Source organism: Erpetoichthys calabaricus, chromosome 6 (assembly GCF_900747795.2).
Source record: "Erpetoichthys calabaricus chromosome 6, fErpCal1.3, whole genome shotgun sequence".
NCBI lineage: Eukaryota > Metazoa > Chordata > Cladistia > Polypteriformes > Polypteridae > Erpetoichthys > Erpetoichthys calabaricus.
The window spans coordinates 33,820,317-33,844,667 of record NC_041399.2 but is presented as its reverse complement, the minus strand read 5'-3'; the positions used below and the strand labels follow the sequence as shown (position 1 = coordinate 33,844,667).

Genomic DNA, 24,351 nt, shown 5'->3' with positions numbered 1-24,351 from the left:
CAGCCGCAGGGGGTACTGTTTTCACTGTAGGCGTTTGCTTTTTTCATCTATATTTGATATTTTTAGTGTCTACCTGAGGCTCCCACAATTTTCCAAGCAATGCGATGACAAGACAGAGCCATGGTCATGTGACATCTAATAGCTGTCATGGTGTCTTCCTCTGTTCAAGAGGCCCTACATAATAATAATAATATCAGCTTGTCTTTTTGTTAATTTATGTCATAAACTCAAACTATTTAAAGTAGACAGGGACCTCATGTTGTCCTTTTATTGCAGTCCAATCCAGTCTGTGATCACTTTCAGTTCCATTGCTTGGTTTAATAGTCTGACAAACCAAAACTCAAAAAAGCTCCAGCAGATTACAAAGTATGCAGCTAAGGTTATTGGGGCTGATGTAGATGATTTGACTAGTGTGTGTCAGAGGGCAATGTTAAAGAAACTGGAAATCATCTCAACTGATGACAGACATCCATTACATGTAGAACTAAACTTCAGTAAATCAGGAAGGATAGTTGCTTTGAAAACCCACACAAACTGCTCCAGAAACTCCTTTCTTCCTTGTGTCATTTGACTTTTCAGTAAGAAATATCGGAGATAATGATTAAGGTTTTGATATATATCCTGTAACCTTTTTTTTTTGGTATAAATATGTATTATCTAACTGCCTTACCTTAACCTTTCTTGTTTCTATTTGTCTGTTTTATTTAATTCTGTCTGTTATTAGATGCAACTGAGAAGGCAAATTTCATGTTTTCTTGTGTAAACATGACTAAATAAAGAAACCTTAAACCTTAAATCTTAGATGGCAGACATTGACATATTGTGGTTTTCCTCAATTTGGAACTAATATTATTAGATATGTTTTCATTTTCAGAATGTTTTGTATTTTTTGTTTCCCACTGGAAGTTGTTAGTTTTTCTGCAGAATATTTCAGTGTTCGAATGTCTTTGTTGTCATAATTAATTTAGCAAATTTGTATTTTTATTTTTCATAATGTTCTATAAAATAAAGTTTTAATTCTGTGTTGATATTTTCCATACCTTTCAGCATTTTTAGTCTTTTTCTCATTGTTGCTGTCATGTTGTTTTTGTTGGCGTTGACAATTGGTAGGTCATGTGACCTATGTTATCATGGCAGACATGATATAAAAGAGAGATTTCAGCTTTTGATTTTTAAAAGGTTTGCAAACCTTTCTGAGAACATCTTTTCACTTTGTCATTATGGGTTATTGAGTTTACATTGATGGACAAATATGAGAAATTTATCTGTTTGTATTAAATTTATCCAAGTGTGCTGAAAGTGAGTAGGGTGTGAATACTTTCTAAATACACTGTATGTGACTTAGAGACTATTAACAGATATTAATGCAGTTATAATAAAAAAGGAGACGGTTTTATGGGCATGACAGTGGTATAGTGATTAGTGCTGCTGCCTCATGGATATGAAGTCCTGGAGTGGTGGCTGCTGGAGGATTTTCTCCATTCTTCCAGTGCTGCCGTGGGTTTAGCTCCAGGAACTCTGGCTTTCCTCTCACATCCCCCTAAAATGTGCACATTAGGTTCACTGATGAATCCAAATTGACGCAATATGAGTGTGTGGGTGTGGACTTGGACCTCCAAAGAACTGGCACCCCATTTAGGAGTGTTACAATCCGGAATTGGATTAAGAAGCCTGCGAATCTTTACTGTGTTATGTTGAAACTATGTACAAATTGTACAGTTCTTTGTAAATAACACTGTCTGTTGCTTTAAAATATATTACATAACTGACCAGTTTACTTATCCAGTCACCCATTTATTAAATCCGTTGGTGCATAGTAGGAGTCAACTCTTCATTTAGAGTTTTTAGCTAATATATGTGGAAGTGTGAAAAGTATAATCTTAAAAATGTTAAATATTGTTCAACTTTTCTGTATAAAATGATTACCTGTTGACCTTTAAGAAGGCAGATAAGGAACTGCACAAGACCTGTACAGACTAATGCTTAATAATATTTAATGCCTATTAATGCCAGGAAGGAAAATTCAGCAAGAATAGAACTGAATTTGCTTGTTTTCGCCAGAAAGTGGTTTACATGTAACTGACCTTTGATGGAAACAAGTTATCAATGATATGAACTGGTTGGAGAAGCCTATAAAACCTCCCTTGGTGTGGCATTACATCAGGGCTCTAGACAGTGTCTCAGATCTAGTTTTTGAATTATAAATAAATCCTTGTTTCGGTGGGAGAAATTATGGAGCCTGTTGTTTTTCTTTGACACATACTAGTCCATTGGATATGTCAGGAAACATAGAAAAAGGTGATCACTCCACGCCAGCACACTGGAAATTGAATCGATATTGATAGTGCTGTTAGTCAGCAACACTAAACACTGTGCCAGTCCCATGAGCTTGCATTATTGTGAATTAACAACTTTAAAGGGTAATTACTGTATTATTTGGTTAACTAGGGGGCTCCCCCCCCCAACAGTGATACGTGCCATTGTGGAGAGGGGGCTGAATGCACCCCAAGGAGACGCATTCACTCCTCCAACACCCCCTCTTAAACGGTGATACAATGGGAAACAAATACAGTTTTTCTTACCTCCTCTTTGCTCGATCAGCTGCTGGCTTGCTGCTGCACCCGTGCCGCGCAATCTGCATCTCACTCGCCTACCACTTCCCCCGCCGTTGTGGAGAGGGGGGCTGTACGCACAGCAAGGAGACGTGGTCGCTCCTCCGACACCCTCTCTTAAACGGTGATACAATGGGAATCAAATACAGTTTTGTTTTTACCTCCTCTTTGCTCTGTCAGCTACTGGCTTGCTGCTGCTGCCGTGCCATGTGATCTGCATCTCACATGGCACTTCGAACGTTTAAAAGCCTGCACAGCAGCTATCCTTTTGTCTCATTGCCTTGTCCCTCTTCTCCCCCAGACATCCTCAAACACTCTGTGATCTCTTTTCGCTGTTCCATTATTTCACAGAGTAATATTTTCCGTTTTGTTTGCGCTAATGCGATCTTTACTCTAATTTTTTTGAGACTTTCGAATTTTCCTACTTCCATTATCTCTAACCTGCTCTGCATGTGTATCACAGGACTTGCTTCCAAAGGTTGTAAGTATGACGTGACTTGACCGTCTCGCGGGATGTGAAAGTGTCTCTCTGTCTCTGTGTCTCTCTTCAAAAGATCACATCTCGTCACAGGAAAAAAGTCTCGTCTCATCCCAAGATTTTTTTTTATAATAGAGAGATGTCTGTATCCAAGGCAGCTTGCAACGTTTCAGAGATACATTTAGTTACACTTATTTTGGTTTTCCAAATGGAGCACAAACAGGTGAAGTGACTTTGCTCCTGTTCATACATTGTCAGTAATGGAATTTGAACCCACAATGTCAAGGTTTGATCCCCAGAGCCTTAACCACTACACCACACTGCCTGCCTAATAATTGCATTCATTTTTCACAATAAACCTGCTGTATTCTGGACTTGCATTGTGGCATTTACTATTCTCTTTTGTGGCTGATGAAAGCCAAGTGGGTATTTATCAGCCTTGTGCTCTTCAACTGCACTTTGTAAATTATTCACTTCAAAGATAGCACTAAATACAACCATACTGGTTTATTTGCTTTGCGATGGCCCATATCTGAGTGATAAGCCTTGTAAGGCTAATTTGTGACTCTCAGTAGGCCCCGTAAGAATACATGTACTGCATGTGTAACGGCACATAGTGATGAACTGGAATCTCATCCACGGTTGTCTCCTTCCTTGGGTCCAGCGCTGTTCAGACAAGCTGTGTTTCCCTGAGTCACTATAATGGAAATATTGGTTCAGAAATAGCTGAATAAATTCATTGTTTTATCATGGTGTGAGGACAATATTGTGCTTGAATGATGTGTGGCTGTATGATAAAAATAGAACACAGTTTTATAAAAGAGAATGAATAAACGCCTAAAGTGCATTTATGCTCCATGGGTAAGTGGGCCAGCCTCTGTCCAACGGTGAGTGGGAAGAGAGCTCTTATAAGTGCAGAGTTTTGTCAGATTATTTATTTAATGATGATGATGATGCACACTCTCAGTATGCTTTTGCTGAGCCACACATGAAAAATATAAAATACCCTTTGGGCTTTTCTTAGTGTCCAGACATCTATCACTGATATGAGTATGACCAGAAAGGATAATCTTTAAAATGATCATTTTAAGGAAAGAAATAATGAAGTACAAAAAAATTAAATTGGAATTACATTCCTAAACATATAGAATACAAATTTCATGGAAAGTAAATTAGCAGTTGAACAGAATTATAAATAAAACGTGATTTAGATTCCAAGTTTGCATGTTTTACAAAGACTAGAATAACACATCACAACTCTAGCAGAACTCATTATCTGCTACTTTGTAATTGATGTGTTTGCTATTAGGTAGAGCAATAATGCAAGAAAGCTTATGAATAATTGTGGCTCAGATGCATTTTATTTTATGCTGTAAGACTAGCCATACAAAGTATGAAACTTTTTATCTTGTTTACAACATTTCTTTTAAGCATATCCAAGGCTGCCAAATTTTAAACCCTGCTTTGATTTTGACAGAGATAGCCACATCCGATTAGCTTCAGGAGAACATTCTTTGACTCAAGCAAGTATGATGCATGAAACCTTCATTAAACTTGCACTACAGATGTTTTCATCCAAAGTAACTGGTCAGTCCAGTGGGAATTCAGCCATTAGCTACACTTAAAGTACAGAATGGTGGTTGACTAGACATGACAGCCAGGAGAATTAATGGCTTTTAGCTGTGAGACATTTGTCTAAGTGCCTATAGACTTTAGTGACCTGACATCAGCTCAGGTCCAAGTTCAGGTTTGTCATAGTGAAATAACTCCCATTAAAAACTTTTAACACTTCATCCGAGTTATCTCTTGGGATATGTAGAGCAGATAAAGTGTATCTATTTTGTTACGTCTAACAGTAAATTGTCTGACACGTGTGCACATAGGGGAAAACATCAGGGAATAATTGAACAGCTCCTATTTTCACATTAGCATTATGGTACATTAATACACTGGTTTTGCTTAAATGATGTTAATTTTCATCGTTGTATGTGGTCCTTGTGTGCACAAGGAATCTTTCAAAATGTTCAGGACAAGCATGTTTCAATCTGTTCTCTACACACTTGTCATCCAGCTGGAATTTCACCTGAACAAACCTTTGGCTTTTCAGATGGTGAGCCTGCGGGAGGAGTAATGTCTCTCTTTCCAAAACTTAGGAGTTAATTATTGTAGCCCTATTCTGGATGAGGTTCAAAAACAATGTACTTACTGAGAAACAGAATCGGAGACAAGTTTATATTGTTCTTTTACTGTCCTGTCAACGTACACCAATTTGTTAGCTTCACTCCTACCAAGAGCTAAAGACCTCTGACAGTCTAGCTTTACCGAAGCTTACCAGCTCTTCCACCATGACAGTCTCTGTCTTTACTGTGATGATGTCCCTTTCTAGACAGATCTGACTGTGATCTGCAGTTCGTTCAGGTGCTCATAACAAAGTGAGATCATGTGCCTTTCTTACTCATTATAGAAAGTTTAGCCCAAGTGTAGGAGTGAAGTAATGTTAACAAAATGGGGCACTCTTGAGCAGTCACCCAGTTTACATAAAGTCAAGAGTGCCAAAACATGTCAGAAAAACATGTACTCATTCCAAAATATGTAATGATTATATAAGAATGGTGAACTGTAACAAGTGTGTAAATAAATAAGAAGAAATGATATAACCATTTCAAAAGGGCTTTTGTTATATAGGTGTCATGCCTTATCCAACAAAGTGTGATTACTGTTCCTTTAAAACACCACTCATGCCCTCTATGTGTTACCTCAGGAATGTCTTCTTCCTGTCAGTCAAGCTCTTGGCAAACCTCTTCTTCCAAACTCAGAGCTCAGAGTTGTTTCTGGTCACCAGGGGCTTATATATCCTGACCAAGAACTACACTTGGGAACACTAGTGGGTTAATCTGCAGGCTCAGGGCTATCCTGTGGAGCCCTTGGACTATTATCTTAGAGTTTCTTCTGTCAGCACCAGGTGTCCCTACTGTCCAAAGACCAATTTTGAAATAACGGTCAAAAGAAACATCAGGTCACATGCTCATTACTGTAATGCTCCAGAAAGGAGACAATATATGTAATGCGACAAACCTGGAAATGAGACATAGTCCAAAGTAGGCACAAAGTTTGGCAACCGGAATGTCAGGTCAACCTTTCACCAAGCTCACAATAAAACTCAAAGTCAAAAAATATGTATATAAAAAGTCCTTTGCCAGACAGAGAATGAAAATAAGAACACACGTTAAGTTTTTTTAAGGATTGATCCACAATCTCAGATAGAAATGAAACATCAATGCTGACCTTTTATGCCATTGCACAAATGACATCACGCACCACTCACTTCTGTTCATTACCCTGGGAAAACTATTACAGAAGGTCCAAACTGGCCTAGGATAAACAAATATGGCATCAAAAATGTTAAATAAATTTAAAAAACAAATTGCATAAATAACCCCCCCCCCCCCCCCCCCCCCCATAGAGGCAGAATATTTATAGAAAAAATGTGTATTCAAATAAAGTAAAATTAAAAATAAAATAGGATCATAGCAGTTATAAAGGGTATTGTTTAATGGATCCACCTACTGCCCCTATTGACATGGCTGCCTCCAGCTGTATAACTCCCAGCTGTCCATCCATTAAATAATAATATCTGTAGTAACTAACTCCAGATCTGCTTCTCCAATGAGGCATTGTGCCTACCTAATGATGGTAGCCAGTAGTACATTATCTTTTAATAATAATTCTTTTTATTATTATTATGCTGTGTTATCCCACCAGGGCAAATTCCTATACTGTGCTGCACATAATTGTTGCACTCTTGGTCCTGACTGGCTTCCCTTTCATGAACCTTGGGGTCTTGTTCATAAATAAATGGCAAAGGTGATCTTTGGATTGGTCAACAGATTGGTGCAGTAATTTCCATGCTGGGTCATTTTAATTAACTTCTTCTTCTTCTTCTTCTTCTTCTTCTTCTTCTTCTTCTTCTTCTTCTTCTTCGTTCGGCTGCTCCCATTAGGGATTGCCATAGCGGATCATCTTCTTCCATATCTTCCTGTCCTCTGCATCTTGGTCTGTTGCACTCATCACCTGCATGTCCTCTCTCACCATATCCATAAACCTTTGCTTAGGCTTTCCTCTTCTCTTACCTGGCAGCTCTATCCTTAGCATCCTTCTCCCAATATACCCAGTATCTCTCCTCTGCACATGTCCAAACCAAAGCATCTCCGACTTTGTCTCCCAACCATCCAACTTGAGCTGACCCTCTAATTTCCTCATTTCTAATCCTGTCCATCCTCATCACACCCAGTGCAAATCTTAGCATCTTTAACTCTGCCACCTCCAGCTCTGTCTCTTGCTTTCTGGTCAATGCCACCGTCTCCAACCCATATAACATAGCTGGTCTCACTACCGTCCTGTAGACCTTCCCTTTCACTCTTGCTGATACCCGTCTGTCACAAGTTACTCCTGTCACTCTTCTCCACCCATTCCACCCTGCCTGCACTCTCTTTTTCACCTCTTCCACAATCCCCATTACTCTGTACTGTTGATCCCAAGTATTTAAACTCATCCACCTTCGCCAGCTCTACTCCCTGCATCCTCACCATTCCAATGACCTCCCTCTCATTTACACACATGTATTCTGTCTTGCTTCTACTGAACAAAGGTGGTAAACCATGAGCAATGTCCTAGAACACTTCTTTTGTACTTCTGGCCAATTTATGTTTAATATGGTCAAAAGCTACAAGTGGAGGATGAGAGAATGAAGCCACAATTACAAGAAACTAGAAAAGGTTACGAGGAGATCAGCAGACCAAGAAGACTTCTAAATAGAGCCAGTGATGTAAGTAACTGAAAGGAGCATGGGAGTGTACTGGGGTTGGCCTGCTGGGAAAAGACCTAAGCTTAGACCAAGAATACACTGTTTGGATTATATATTTAGTGGTGGATTGAGAATTCTTCCAAGTGTAGTTGAAGACTTTTGCTGGAGTGAAGGATTTGCTCAGTTTATTACTAATGTCACGATGAAAAGCTGACAGAATATGGGGTTGGAATCATCTGGATACAGACTTCAGTGTTACTTCCCATTGGGTATGCACATATGAGGGAGGACCCAAAAATAATGAGAATTTTTTTCTGGTGGCTGGAGGGACATTAGTTCCGACGTTTGCCACTAGGAGCATGTACTAGACTGCCCTCTTCATCATTTGGCCAAATGGCGTCTTTAAAGTGCTCAAGCGATTGTGAGTGCGGAGAAAACAACTCGAATTGCGGTGATCTGGCAAGTGGCTTCTGCATCACGACAACGCTCCCGCAAACACAGCATTGAGTGTGCGGCAGTTTCTCACGAAAAACGGGATGACAACAATTTTTTCTTATTTCCAAGAATGAAGAGCGAAATTAAAGGAAAGTGTTTTCAGGCTGTAGAGGAGGTCAAGAAGCAAACAACGGAGCCACTGAAGGCTGTCACATTGCAAGAGATTCAGAACAGTTTTGAACAGTGGAAAACGCAGTGGGACAAGTGTATTGTGCCTCAGAGAGAGTATTCTGAGGGTGATTCAATTTTGGAAATGTTCTGAGAAATATACACGATTTAAAAAAAAATTTGTTATATTTTGGGTCCCCCCTCGTATAAGTTACTTTAGCCGGAAAAATATAGCACACCCTTAAATGTCCATTGCAAAAATAGTTTTTACCTCCTTCTTCTCCATCCTCACAGGTGGCGCAGTGGTAGTGCTGCCGCCTTGCAGTAAGGAGATTGTGGGTTAGCTTCCCGGGTCCTCCCTTTGTGGAGAGCGCTTTGAGTAGTGAGAAAAGCACTATATAAATGTAAAGAATTTATTTATTTATTTTATTTATTTATTCTTATGAACTTTGTTTAATTCCAACACATTAATTGAGTCACTAATTAACCGAACAGGTGAATCTTTAGGCATATTCGAGACACATGCAGACCAAAGGATTGTGCTGATTCTTTATAACCATCATGGTACATGTTAGGGAAGCATATTTACAGTCAATATTGGCTCTGCTAATACATTTTAGTGTTGTAACAGCAAGGTGCAAGGCTGAAACCAACCTGGTACAGAATGCCTTTCCATCAAAGGCCACACTCTTAGAGGAATATATGAAATCTTCACACAGTCAGGCTACATCTCCACTACCATGTTTTCATTTAAAAATGGCGTTCTTAAATGACAACAATCTCTGCCCACACTGGCATTTTCACATCGTTTACAAAAGTATCTTCATCCACAATAAAATGACCAAAAACGAATAAAAGTAGTTATCTACCTACACCAGGCATGCGGAAAAATCCTTGAATGGACAATAACAGTGGCGGTCACTTGATTTATCTCAAAGCTGTAGCAAGCAGTAAATTATTTGCCTTTTGTGCATGTTAGAATATTAGGACGATCAAGACGAGAACAGGCCATTCAGACATAACAAAGCTCGCCAGTCCTACCCGCTCCAAACCGTAAGCAACACAACAAGCGCCATGGAAAGCAGCTCTTCTATGTCTGCTAAGTTGAAATATGATGTTTTTTATGACAAATGAGGAAATGAGACACTGTTATGAGCAGGATCCAATCAGGGAAGGGACACATAATAAGCACGAACCAACCAGAGCGTAATTAGAGTCTGCGTTTTCAAAACTCTGTGCTTTTGCACATCGACACGACAGTGCTGAGGCTGCGTTTTCAGAAGTATACGGCTCTGGAGAGCGTTTTCAAGTGTTTGCAGATATGTGTTCTCATGGGGTAGTGTGGCTGCAACATGAAAATGGAGACTAATGACTTTGTATTAAAATAAAAATGTAGCAGTGTGGACATGGTGTCGGAGCCTGGCACAGGATTACGAACGCAGCATTTGGCAGCAACGGTAAATACTGCACCACCCAAAGAGTGACATACTGCACAAACAACAATTTTAAAATAAAGTATCACACCATTCTATGAAAATTTTGTGGAAGTTCAGATATAGAGGGTGTCAGATAATAGTTGATTAAACGTGAAATAAGGAATAAGAAGTCTATTGCACGTTGGGATTAAGGGGATGCATACTAAGTTATGTATCATAACTGCTTACAAAAAGGTTATGTCTGTGTGACGGGTTAATTAGAAAATAGGTATGGAAAGTAGAAGAGCAAATTCTGTGTAGTATTTTGCAGTATTGCGCTTTACACGTGTTAATTAATATGATATAAATGAATTTACATACCTTGATGAAAACCATTTTGTTACACAAGGAGGCTACTGAATGTCAATGAAATAAAGGATGCCTGTCTCTTCCTAGCTTCAGATTGCTTCACCATTAATTGCACTTGCGAAATTCTGTTCATTAATTTGTAAATGGTTAGATTTGTTAGATATTTGTGGATGCCATGCTTACTTGGGTGATCCAAATCATTAAAATGGGTGTTTAAATGACCTGTCAGCCACATCTCACTTGGGATTTCCAGGAGCTGTTGTCAGCATTTACTAAGGACGCTCCTATCTGATTGGAGACATGTTTACAGCTGTCAAGAGCGGGTGTTTCCTAGGATAAAAAACAGCCATTTATCACAACTCCATAGTTACTGACGTATTCTGTACACTCTTGATTTTCTTAGGGCAGTTGTTTTCCAATATGTAATGCATCATAAATAAATAAATCATATCATACTGTTCATCTGTAATACACACCTAGATATAACACAAAAAAAAACACACACTTTAAAAATAAAGATTCAGTTATCGATGATGCTTCCATAGGGGGTGCCCAAAATTTCACTGATTAATCTATTTGTGGTAGAGCTGTAACCTCCAACGGAATCGAATTAAATTCAGAAAACTTTGAAATTCGCCTTTTCCATTTGTCTCACAGATCCTGCGGTCAACATCTGCACTCAGTCATTGTCTGTGTGGCGTTTACAGTTTCTACCCATGGGCTTGTCCCTCCATTCCCCCGAAAATGAGAGTGGACAAATCTAAATTGGCACTCAGTGGGCATGTGCATTAGTGGGCCTTGTGATGGACTGGCATGCAGTGGCCCCCCGATACTAAATTGCATCAGAGGATGTTATTTTAAATTTATTTGAAAAGACATTCAACTTGTTTATTGTATCCACACATATGATCATTTTTTAAATTAAACTTTACAGTTTTATTACATTTTAATTTAATACAGAATTCTTTTTTCTGCCATCTTTTTCCTGGCCTTCACAAGGCCTTAAACTTTCATTAACTAATTGTAACCCCTGTCCATTTCAGGAGACACTAAGTCCCACTGGGCCAACATGGGGTCACCAATCCACCTTTGCTAACTCCAAAAAAGAAGGGGGTCAAAATGGGGTCCGAATACCAAATAGCTACTGTGCCACTTAAGTAGCAAGCATGTCATTTTTTGGGGAAGTGAATCTGAATAAACAAGGGAACTCCGCACCAGATTTGCAAGAGCAGTAAACCACGTATCATTTGTTAACCATGGGAACGACTTTAAATAAACCATTATTATTAAATTCTTCTTATTAAATACTCTACCGGTGCACTTCATGCAAAATTAATGCCCATTGATTGTCCTTCAGAATCTTAACACAAAGCTTTCATTGTGTGGAAATACTAGAAATGGAGTATTAGCAGCCGGGAATGTGCTGGACAAAGGAGTTTAGTTCAGAGTGATTTGTAAATGCATTTATGAAGAATGTTTTTTAAATTTTAATTCTCACAGTAATATTTTGCATACCTGCTAAGAGGCTGTGTAACTAGTAGCTCTTTGAAACGCTTTCACTAGGTAGATTAATAGGGTGTTCTATTTAGAAAATTCTTGTTATTTTTCTCCTTCAGCAGTTGATGGCTGAGTTAATTCTCTTTAGTTTTGTCATGCTCTGGAGCACACATTGCCAGACTATGATAAGGTTTATGGGGGGGGGGCAATAGCGTCTATCAAAGTCTTTAAAACCGCACTTGAAACTTTGTCCTAAAATAAAGCAGAAAGCATGCCTTTCAAAAGGCTTATAAAGATTTTTTTTTCTTTGTTGAACAGCTCTTGTGTCTGTGTGTATGTGTTAAAAAAGAGAGGTACAATATGTCCCGAGGCTATCGGTTTGAAGTTAAACTGGGTGAAGTAGAAATATTTTACTCATCAGCTTTGCAGTCACAGAGTTTGCCTCAGCTAGAACAAAACTGCTGAAGCATTTAGAGAAAATTAACCCCCCATCTTGGCAGCCAGATGTGACTGGATTCTGATGAATGCACATGAGTGGGCTGAAAAACCAAAAGACTGTGAAATTCCTGTCAGGCCTGTAGACTGCAGAATGGGCTATTGACTGCTTTCTCTATTTCCCTCCATCATTCTTCTTGAACACTGCCATTAATTTCCTCTCCTGCCCTGCCGACTTCTTTTTTTTTTTTTTCTTTTCCCCTTAGCTTTCTTTGTTGCAGAAGAGGATGCACAAAGCACTGGTGGAGTACTTCAAACAGCGCGGCCTCTACAACCAAGCCGGACTGGCCAAGTTCCAGGCTGCTTTTCATCAAAATAGTCAGAAAATAGTAGCCGTGCAGGTAGGTGATATTTGGACTGTCAGTAATTAAAGGTGTCACTGGTTATTTGCAGATGCTTTTAGCAAAGGTGATGAATAAGATCAGGTTTTTTTTTTTTTAATTAGAACAAAGCAAGGTTAAATGACCCCTTTAGGGTCACACATTACATTGGAGGGGAACATGTGCTATAAAATCTGCTGCCATAACCATTACACTGTATTGGCCTCTTTAGTGCACATAATACACATTAATACAGTGTAAAAAATACAGTATGTTACAATCTCTTACAGAACGAAATGCATAAAGAAATTGCTGTTATATTGAAATATAAGATAAATTTGATTTTAAGTGTCCTTATTTCTATATGTGATCTGTTTCCCTGTAACTCTATAACTGCAATAGGCTGGGTCAGTAAATGTTATGTACTTCAGGAAGAAGAATCAATGCATATAAAAATGTAGGCTCCATAGTCATGCTGCAAAATGACAAAATGACCTCAGTGATTTCACATAAGCCCTGTCAATCCAAAATGTTATTGCTTATGTGTGGAAATGTTTTTATGACACAAAGCTTAACTAAGACACATGGCTTTTTTCAAACAAAATTAGGCTGCAGACGTCCCGAATTTGTACTACTGAGCACACATTGTTCATTTTAAACAATCAAGCATTCCTGGAAAGAAATGTAAACTTTTGTTTCTGTCCAGATTCCTCATGCTGCTTAATGACTTTAATAAAAAATATAGTCAGTGGACCTATAAGCCTTGTACAACCTTAATAAAAGGACAAATGGACAATAAAAGGACAAATGCTGCTATGTCTCTTTCATCCGATAAGATGGCACATCACAAACAGTTTTAGGAATAAATGCATTGCACTTACTGTATCATTCCAATAGATGACACATCACAAATAGTAACACTTTGTTTTACAAATCCCATGCCAAATGGCATATAACAGAGACATATGCATTGCACATGTCATTTCAGTAGATGGCACATCACAAATATTAACACATTTTTTACAAACCCCATACCAAATGACATATAACAGAGATATATGCATTGCACTTGTTATTCCAGTAGATGGCGCATCACAGGCATTGACACTGCTTTTACAAATCCCATACCAAATGACATAAAACAGAGACATATGCATTCCACCTGTCATTCTAGTAGATGACACGTCACAAATAGTAACACTTGTTTTACAAATCCTATGCCAAATGGCATATAACAGAGACTTATGCATTGCACTTGTTATTTCAGTAGATGGCACATCACAAATATTAACACATTTTTTACAAATCCCATACCAAATGGCATGAAACAGAGATATATGCATTGCACTTGTTATTCCAGTAGATGGCGCATCATAGGCATTGACACTGCTTTTACAAATCCCACACCAATTGGCTTATAACAGAAACACATAAATTGCATGTTTTTTGCTTAGATTTCAACCCGTCTTGGACAGACAGCTTAGCTAGTTAAGCTTTAAGTCTGCACTGTACATGTAATACTGAGAAAGGCTTCCTTAAACGTTACAGAGCATGAGATAATTTTGTAACACATAAATGAAAAATCTAGCCATTCTTTTCATAACCCAAATCCTTTAAGCCAATTTCATTATTATTATTATTTGACTGACAGCTTTATCCAAGGTGACTTAGAACATTTGAGATACAATTGCTTACATTTCTTTTGTTTTTAAAGTTGGAATACAGGCAGTGGCAGTGAAGTGACTTTTTCATTGTCACACAGTGTCAGTAGTGGGATACGAACTGAACACGTCATAATTTGAGGTTTAGCCGTTGCTTGTCCCAAAAACACCAAGTGCAAGGGCATTTGGGGTACGCGCTAATATCCCTTTTAGGAACAAGTACCGAAAGATAATTTAATGAACACCCATGAACAGAATGAGCTTGCTTGCAACTGAGCTAGGAGCCGAGGTCTGCATGGTGCCATCTCTAAAAGCTGTGCCGCCATGCTACTCCCTCTGCCAACATTGTGTTTAAAGGAATACTCTACCCAAAAATGACATCAAAGAAAAACAATTAACTCCTATATTCATGCAGAACTGAGATAACAAAGTTTCTGATATAATAATATAATAAGTAAAGGTAGCGGTGATCAGAAGATTAATCAACATATTGGGGCAGTAGTTTCTATGCTGCGGTGACTTTAATGAACGGAGGTGGTAAACCATAAGAAACTAACCAACTGTTTATTTGATCTTCTGGCCAGTTTATGTTCCCTGTCATCAAAAGCAATGGGGGTAGAGGGTGAAATAATGAAGTCCCAATTACAACAAAGTAAAGTATGGTTGCTGGGCTTACTCTCTGAGATGATGAGGATTTCAACAGTCCAGGAAGGCTACTAAATAGAGCCAGTGATCAGTGAAAGGTGCTGGGCAAGGTCTATTGAGAAAAGACCTATGTCTGCACCAAGAACACACTGCTTGGATTAAATGTCAGTGGTGGGCTGAGGATTCTCCTAGAGCAGCTGAAGACTTTTGCTGAAGTTCAGGAAATCTGCTCTGGTCAGCTGTTTAATATTTAATACCAAAATGACAACGAAAGACAGACAACGTGTGGTTGGAATCCTCTGAATACAGACCGCTGTGTTTCCTCTCATCTGTCCTTCTCTTGTATACACATAGAAATTTTATACATTATTCAAAAAATATAGTATACCTGGAAACATTTTTACAGTTGATGCAGCATTTTATTATGCTTATGATTTACACAATTATTTTCCAATGATCCAACCATCTTTCTTATCAACCTTGGATTGTTCCACTGAACCTTTACCATGAAAACTGGTACAAGCCTTGAATGGAATGCCAGTCCTTCTCTGGGCACACTCACATATTCTCATTAATGTAGAGTCACCAATTAGCTAAACACGCACATCTTTGGTTATATTTGAGATGCAATGCGGATTTAAGACTTGCACTTATTCTTTACATCCATCATGTTACAAGTTAGGACAGCACAAAAAATAATTTTTATGCTCATTTTAAACCATTTTAGTGCTATAGCAGTATTAGGTGCAAGGTAGTCTTGCGGGGCCGGACAGATTTGCAAATGTGAATAAACTTCTTGGGAGAGCTCATTAAACATTTTAGCGAATAGCACCAAAATCCAGTACTGCAAAGGCTCCATCCCATAACACCAGCCCCTAATTTCTTCAGTCCGTGCATCTAAACTAAAGTGTCGGGTTTCAGGGAGAGAGTAAAAGAAACTGAATAAAAGATCTGACAATGAAATGAAGTAAAAAGATAAATCTGCTCTTATCCATTCAGGAGCTCAGTAGTATAAAGTAACTGAAGCTAAATGAATAATTTGTATGTTGTAAAAACAGAGGAGACAGACAGATACGCACACTTATATGTAGACCACTGTAGCTACAGGCATTTGAAAAGTGCTTCTGTTTGCTATGGTATCTTATGGTATTTTGACTATTACATCACTATGTGGCATAACGACTACATGTAGAGTTTGGATAAGCATTGTGGTCTACGGATATACAACGTGGTTAAACGCTGCGGCTATTTAGTCATGGCGTGTTTGCCTTTTCAATTAGATAATCAGGTTAACTTCTGTTAGTTACACATTTGGACCAGCAGTCAGAAGGTGGTTGCTCTGCAGCCTTGTCCGTGCTTTACTGGTGTTGTTAGGCAGACTTGTAGATTTGGGGGTTTTGCATCTCCTGTGGCTCCTTTGTTATTAGCTCTCTTAATGGCAGTCCTTTTGACGGGGTGTGACACAATATGTAGTTTAAATGCCTACTTTGCAGTCCATATTTACATATGCATCGCTGCCGATTGACTCCTACAGTATTGGCATAATGGTGGAGAACAGAGAGCACACACAGCACCTGCAACAACGTATCGTTCACATTTACCATTCGTCCACTGATGTTTTCGAATGCCGATGTATAATCTGATGTTACAGAAAAGGTTATGTTTATATTTAACATGTACAGTGTGCCCTCCATATGTGCGACACACATTTATATGGTTAAAAGAGTTTTTTTAAAATGCATTTTTTTTTTGTTCATAGCAACTTTTTTATAGCTGGTTTATTTAATAATATTTTAGTTAAAATGCGTGTGATTTTATGAATGGCTTGACGTGTCGATTTTGCAGGTAAAGTAACGGAGATTTTTTTGTGGACTTTTTGATACATTTTTATGCTGTCCAGCACCATAGACCCCTGTTATAATAGAAACTTTGGTATCTCCATTCTGCTTTAAAACATGAGATTAACTACAAACTTCATAGAGTGAATAACATAAAGACTGTGATTTTCAGAGAGAGTTTTCCTTCATAACAACCATTAAATTTATTATTTTTTGCATTTTTTGCTGTGATAGCCTGAACTATGGTTAATTGTGACTCCTCTGAAGAAAATGAACCGGGCGTCCTGATACAGTATGTGACATGCTGATGTGGCCGTTTCAAAATACACAGTCAAGATGTCCTTCTGTATCTTTCCTATCACAACATTTATCTATTTGATTATTCATTGTGTTTTCTTGTATTATTTTCAATGTTTTACAAATCAGATTTGAAAGTGCTGGGATATAAAGGGGGGGGGGGGGTCATGGCCCACAAGGGGGTCTCAGTAAACTTCCTTTTGGTCTGCAACACGAGTGAAAATAATGCTAAAATAACAGAAAAGAAAATAATAAATCACTAAAAATCACTTGATTTTGTGTCGAACAAGCAGTTGCTCACGGATTACCTGCATTGTGAGGGTACGTCACTTACAGCACTACAGCCATGTGGCGCAGTTCCTCAAGGTTGTTCTGGCCTACAGGATCCTCATTGTTGAGGACTCAGGCCAAGGGAATGCCCAAGTAACACCTGGCTGCGGCAGATAAAGGATCATTTCTGGAGGGTGGGCCCAGACTGCATGTCTGCCTGGGGGTTGCCAACCGGGATCCTGATCTGTTTTGTCGTGTGGTGTTGGTGTCAATGTGCTGTACCACTGCATGCACCCCAACCTGACCTAACCTAACTAAAAATCAACCTAAAGCAGTTTGTCAGACTGGTCTTTAAAAACGGACCGCTTTATTAATATCCAAATTATTGTAGATATGTATAAATAGTTCACAATTCAGTTCCTTTTATTATTTCCTTGTACTCTGTTCTTGTTACACTTGTTCAGTAAACCTCTTTCTTCAGCCACATACTTGTTCTGTTCTGTACATAACTCTGTATGTAACTAGGGGTATGTATGGTGGTGTGTGATGACATTCAGTTGTCTCAAAGTCTCCCTTTAAAGTTCATTTCATATATTGATTGTATCTGAATATAATTTAACCGGATTACATTTGCCTCTGCCATTAAAAATCATCACCAGGTGTTCTCTTTAGTTAATCCGCACAACGCAGCGTAGCACAGTGGACCACACCTACAGTACTATAGTTAGAATGGGAGCAAATTTAATTTAATAGGAAAAAGTGAATATAAAATGACATGCCACACTTCTATAAAGAAATGTAGTGTTTTAGCACAATGCCAAAGACGTGAGAGTCTCATAAAGCAGAAGCAGGTCAACACCAGACACTGTTGCCACTCTGGTCGGTTTTTAAAGCCACATTGGTGTCAGCCAGGGATTGACAATGACAATGTAAAACCTGCCTAATGGTGTGGTAGACTAGCTCAATGGATGATGCTGTGGGCTACTCAGTGGGTAGGGCCCCCTTGGAGTTTTGATGCTATTGACGTTTTCCCCATTGAGTTTGGTCACAGTTGATGTCCAGGGGGTTATTTGAGTGGCCACACACTGCCAAATCCAAATTTTTCCCTACACAACGCTTACAAAAACAGCACAATTTGGTGTGAAAATCGCCGATCTGTCAACCCTGGTGTCACAGCCTGCCGGCCTACCGCTGTTCACCTTACTACACCACTGACCCTCAGGATTCTTTTGCCTTTTCTGTTGATGGAAATGCTGAATCCAGGGATTAACAGAATAGCTGTTGCAGTTTAGTTATGAAATAATGTCTACAGTAATTAATTCTTCATTTTAAAAATTACTTTTAAATTTTCAGAAGTATGTTATAATTTTATGCACGAGTTAACATGTAATATTTAAGAAAGGTTGAATAGTAAGCAGCATTTGTTGTGATCAAAAAAATCTGCAGTGACAAACTGATATGTTGATAACACTGCACAACACAGTTTTTGGTTCTTGAACACTGTTGGGTGTTTCTTACAGATTTTTGGGTGCTGATCACGAATATCACATCAAAATTCACCCATCACATACGTGTCATGATTTTTTCTTATATTTGTATCCAAACATTTTCGCTCCCATAAGTGACTTATCAATAACGGTTTGTGCAGCCTGGGCATGTCCAGGTGTGGAATCAGGCCAGGTTGGAAGCTGTTCTGTGGAAGTTGACATCCTGGGCAGGTCTGAACGAGCTTGACGCTGTCTCAGCATGCTATAAAGGTGGCTTGCATACACCGATCCTGCTCATATGGTTAATCTAGATAGTCAGTGTGTATGTATAGTATCAGTATAGTAAAGTATAGTATCTGTAGCAATATAACAGTAAGTAAGCTTGATGCTATAGACTTTTCGGCGTTGGGCGATATGTCTCGTCAATGTCGTAACAGCTGCGATACATTCTGCTATATCGGTGGCGAATATACACTTGCGCCTCAGAGACGTTGAATGACTGCTCTTGTGAAGAAAGCTTATCATCTGTATTTCGGCTGCAAAATTGGTGATCAAGACAAGGAATGGGCGCCTCACATTTGCTGTGCGACATGTGCTGTTAGTCTGAGAGCCTGGCTCAGAGGCACTTGAAAGACGATGCCATTTGCTGTTCCGATGATATGGCGAGAACAGAAAGACCATGTGATGGACTGTTACTTCTGTTTGACCAATGTGTCTGGTTTCTCTGCCAAAAACAAGAAGTCAACTGAATATCCTAATCTGCCTTCAGCAATGAGACCCGTGCCACATGACGACAGTCTTCCAATTCCGAAACCACCAGAGGATTGGACCTTAGATGAATCAGATGAAGAAACTGCAATGCAGGGTACTGACCGTGACATTGACCTGGATTTTGAACTGTGCTCATCAGGCGATCCACATCTGATAACACAGTCCAAATTGAAAGATTTGGTCAGAGATTTGGGTCTGTCAAAAGCAAAAGCCGAGCTGCTGGGTTCGGGACTACAGGAATGGTGTTTGCTGTCACCAGGTACGAAAATTTCTGTGTTTCGAGGCCGACATCATAATATAACCAAATTTTTTGCACAAGTCAACAGTCTCTGTTTCTGTTATGACATTGAAGGATTGTTCTCGGCCTTGGGTTGTGATCACAACTCGGAAGAGTGGCATCTCTTCATTGATTCATCAATGTTAAGCCTGAAAGCTATTCTGCTACACAATGGCAACGTTTATCCTTCAGTACCTGTTGGCTGTGTAGCACACATGAAAGAAACGTATGAGAATATGGAACTGTTGCTGAAGGACATCAAGTATAGCAGTTATAACTGGAATATCTGTGGAGATCTTAAAGTCGTTGCTCTGTTACTAGGACTGCCGCTCGGCTATACAAAGTATTGTTGTTTCATCTGTGAATGGGACAGCCGTGCCAAAGGGTCGCACTATTCTCGACAGAACTAGCCACTCCGTAAAAAGTTAGTTCCAGGACAGAAAAATGTGGCACATCAATCGCTTGTCAACCCGGCAAAGATATTTTTGCCTCCTCTTCACATAAAACTAGAACTCATGAAGAATTTTCGTGAAAACACTGAAAAAGAAAGTCAAAGGTTTTCATTATTTAAGACAGATGTTCCCAAGAATAACTGACGCCAAGATCAAAGAGGGCATTTTTGTTGGCTGCCAGATCAGACATGTTATGAGTGACAAGTGGTTTGAAGATCTGTTAATTGGGCCGGAAAAAAATGCCTGGAAAGCCTTCAAAGACGTTGCTGACAATTTTCTTAGCAATTACAGAGCCCCAAACTACATTCAGTTGGTAGACAAACTTCTCAAAAAATACCAGACAATGAAGTGCAACATGTCACTCAAGATTCATTTCCTCCACTCACATTTGGACTTCTTCCCCACAAATCTCGGTGCTGTCAGTGATGAACACAGTGAAAGGTTTCACCAGGACATTGCTACGATGGAGAAACGATGCCAGGAAACTGGAATCCATCAATGCTTGCTGACTACTGTTGGACACTGCAACGTGATACACCAGACATTAAATACATAAGAAAATCAGGAGCAAAACACTTTTAATTCTGTTGAATTTAATAGCTAATGTGAAACATAAACGTGACTAAATACGTTATTGTCAGTAAACATATAAAGGTCTATTTCTCAGAGTTCCTACGTGATGCAGTAAAACCAAAACTATATTTGTGCATACCTAGTAGGTACCTGTCAAAATCAGCAAAAACTTTTCAGGAAGCAAGACTTTTCAAAAAAATTGTTGTGCAGTGTAATTACTGATTATTATTTATCCTTAAAAATGCTAACTCATATTTATGCTATGTTATGATTAAGAAATTCAGACATTAGTAAAATAATTTTCAATTAATAACAACATATACAGTAGGCTGCTTTTGAAGTGGCTTATTAATGTTGTATTATACTTTAACAATACAGGCCTTGCAATAACACTTGTGGCAAATATGATTTTGTTAATCAATGTAAGTTCAAAACCAAGCATCTTTGTCAAGGCTGTGGCAAGGGTACAAGAAAACAAATACATGTAGCGGGGCCTTCACATATTGTCATAGATCACTGGGGGACCTTGGAGCAACTAAGGCAGTGAACCAATGAAATCTTATATATAAACGCCTACCGGTGGAAGTGTGTATGTCTGTCTGTCCGGCCCGAAAATGAGAGGTGGAGTCAAGGTAAGGGCTCTGCCTCCGAGGAAACAAAAAACTTGCTTAGCCGCTAATAACACGAGTGAGGTCAGCACCTCAGCAAAACGAAACCTCGGAAGAAAGTCACACACTTATCAGCTATTACAGAAGCGAAGCAAGCACATCAGCAAAACAGTATCTCTGTTACTTTTCCTCCCGCTGCTAATATACAAGTGAGGCGAGCACGTTAGCAAAATAAAACCTCCGAAGAAAGACAGTTGCTTAGCCGCTAATGCACAAGCGAGGCAAGCATGTCGGCAAAACGAAACCTCCTAGGAGAGAGATGCCCTGAGTAGTTCCTTTCAGTTATTTGACATCTCTACCTTTCAATTTTTTTTCAGACGATTTCAATAGTATCTAAGACCCCGGGCTTTTTACAGCACAGGCTTACACACCTAGTATATATATAAGAAAGACCTCCACATGTTATTAAATGAAATAAGTTACAAACAATTTTAATGAGAGCAGGTTATTCAGCTCAGCATAGCTTATATTTTCTCACTGAACTAAAAGAAAGGGCTAAAGAGTGTTACGCAGTATGTGATTCTTCTGAAAATAACTGCAGCAAGGCAATACAATAAGATCAAATTTGACAACACCACAATATCAGTCATTTAAATTGCTGCTACAGTTGTAAAACTGTATTCTTTTGAGCATGTTCAAATATAAATGATGTATATTGTGCCTTTTAAACAAAATTTGTCCTTTCGATATTTAACATTTGAATCCTCGTCTAGTGTCCTTAATTTTGAACCACTAAAACTATAAACACTTTACAGTCATTGGAAGTAGAGCACAAGGATGCTGACCAGTTGAATATTCATCCATCCATGTTCCAACCCGCTGAATTCGAACACAGGGTCACAGGGGTCTGCTCGAGCCTTTCCCAGTCAACACAGGGTGCAAGGCAGGAACTAATCCCGGGCAGGGTGCCAACCCACCGCAGGACACACACACCCAGCCAATCCACCCAACCTGCATGTCTTTGGACTGTGGGAGGAAACCCACACAGACACGGGGAGAACAAGCAAACTCCACACAGGGAGGACCCGGGAAGCAAACCCGGGCCCCCTTACTGCAAGGCAAAAGTGCTACCACTGCGCCACCGTGCCACCAGTTGAATATAATGCTGGCTGGTCACAGATCTCTACACTGAATAGTTTGGTCCGTTTCATTAAATAAATGATTAACTTCATTGAAATCTAGGGCTCTAAAGATCATCCAAAAATCAGGACAGGTTTCTAGGATTTCGTAATCATTGTGATACACTCTTAAAAATAAAGGTGCCAGAATGGTTCTTCAGAGCGATAGCACAGGGAGACCACTTTTGGTTGCCAAAAGACCCATCCACATGGAAGTTCCAGAGAGAATCTTTATTTATTGAGATCCATAACAGGCTCCATATGGTAAACAACCATGAATAGATGGCAACAGATTTGAGAAATACCAGTGGGTTGTGATTTTAAAAGGACACTTTCTGCATACAATCACATGGGCTAAGTCCAGGTTTTCTTAATCTGTTAGTGTCTTTCAGGTAGTCTACCATCAGATTTTTTTCTACATATTAGGACGTTTTTAAAGCACAACGAAACAACTTCAAGTGCAAAAAACTCTTCCCAGAATTAAATTGTGCTTTGTCGAGCAATAGTTCTAAGATGAACCCCACAACCCAGTAAAGAAATATAAAATGCCTTCAAAGAATGATTATTGTTAAGATTGTTTTATCAGGATGTCAAAACGCCCATTGTCAGAATGGTATACTGTTGCCAAGAGAGGATGTGCCAGCTTGACAATACAATTTGGACATCCAATGGCATTCAGACATGGCTACTCTACTCCTATCATACGAATGTGTGCTAAAATAAACTCACCGCCCACCCTTACATGCCACTACCAGTCTACATCGTATCCATTTATCTGGAAGTTTGGATCCACAGATTTATTGAGTTTTACCATATCCAGGTTCTCTCAACAGGATTTAGGATTAAAATGGTTTTCATTAATTCTGTGTCCAGAGCATCATCTTTTGTACACTGCAAGTCTACCTTCTTGTTTTTGTTAAATTCTGCCATGCTTATTGGATGGATTTTATATACAAAATGCATAATCCTCTCATTTTGTATGGTGTCTGACTGTTTTAAGGAAAATATACTGCTGTATATTTAATGGTATATTGCAAGGAGTGAATCAGTTGTTCCTGAAATACATCTCTGACTTTACATTCATATTTTGTGTAATATTAAAATTCCATTAAGTCGGTCCATAAATGTGAATTAAGTTGAGAAGAAAATAATAAATGAATGTCTCAATTTTAAACCCTTCAGTGTCGGCTCGCGTATAGGCACTATACAGCACTGCAGCACCCCCTATTTCCACTGGATATTATCGATAACATTTAATATAATGAGTCCTTTTTTCTTTAATTCTTTCTTTATACTTGTACAATATATAATCCTTAAGCTTAATGTCAGTAGCCATCCCTCAATTTATGAAAAAGATACAAAAATCTTTGTATGCAACTGTGCGCTTCACAGTTCCAGTGGCGTGGTGTTTGGCTGTTGTACGCATGCGCACATAGGAGCTTCACGCGAGGCTGCGAGGGAGAGAGAGCACTGTCGCTCCCGCAGTGCCGACCCTGGCGTGCTGGTGGAAGGTAGTGTTTTGTTTTTTTTTACTCCGCGTGTGTTGTGCTTGAAAACCGTGTACCATATTCTTGAATGTGATAAAGTGTAGAATTAGATTATTATCCTGCTTCCAGCTATTCTATTTGATTCATTTTTTTTCGGTTTCTGAATAAATTTTCTTTTTATACATGTTTGTTTCCTTTTACACAATTTTAAAAC

The 24,351-nt window shown here is 39.0% G+C and overlaps 1 protein-coding gene across 1 annotated transcript in view; it reads left to right on the top strand.

Annotated features, from left to right (window-relative positions):
• LOC127528466 (coiled-coil domain-containing protein 178-like) overlaps positions 1-24,351 on the top strand; it is a 357,301-nt gene that overhangs the window by 268,933 nt on the left and 64,017 nt on the right. The window contains exon 11 of the mRNA XM_051929352.1: positions 12,480-12,614. Within this exon, the coding sequence (XP_051785312.1) occupies positions 12,480-12,614 (135 nt within the window). The remainder of the gene's footprint in view (positions 1-12,479; positions 12,615-24,351) is intronic.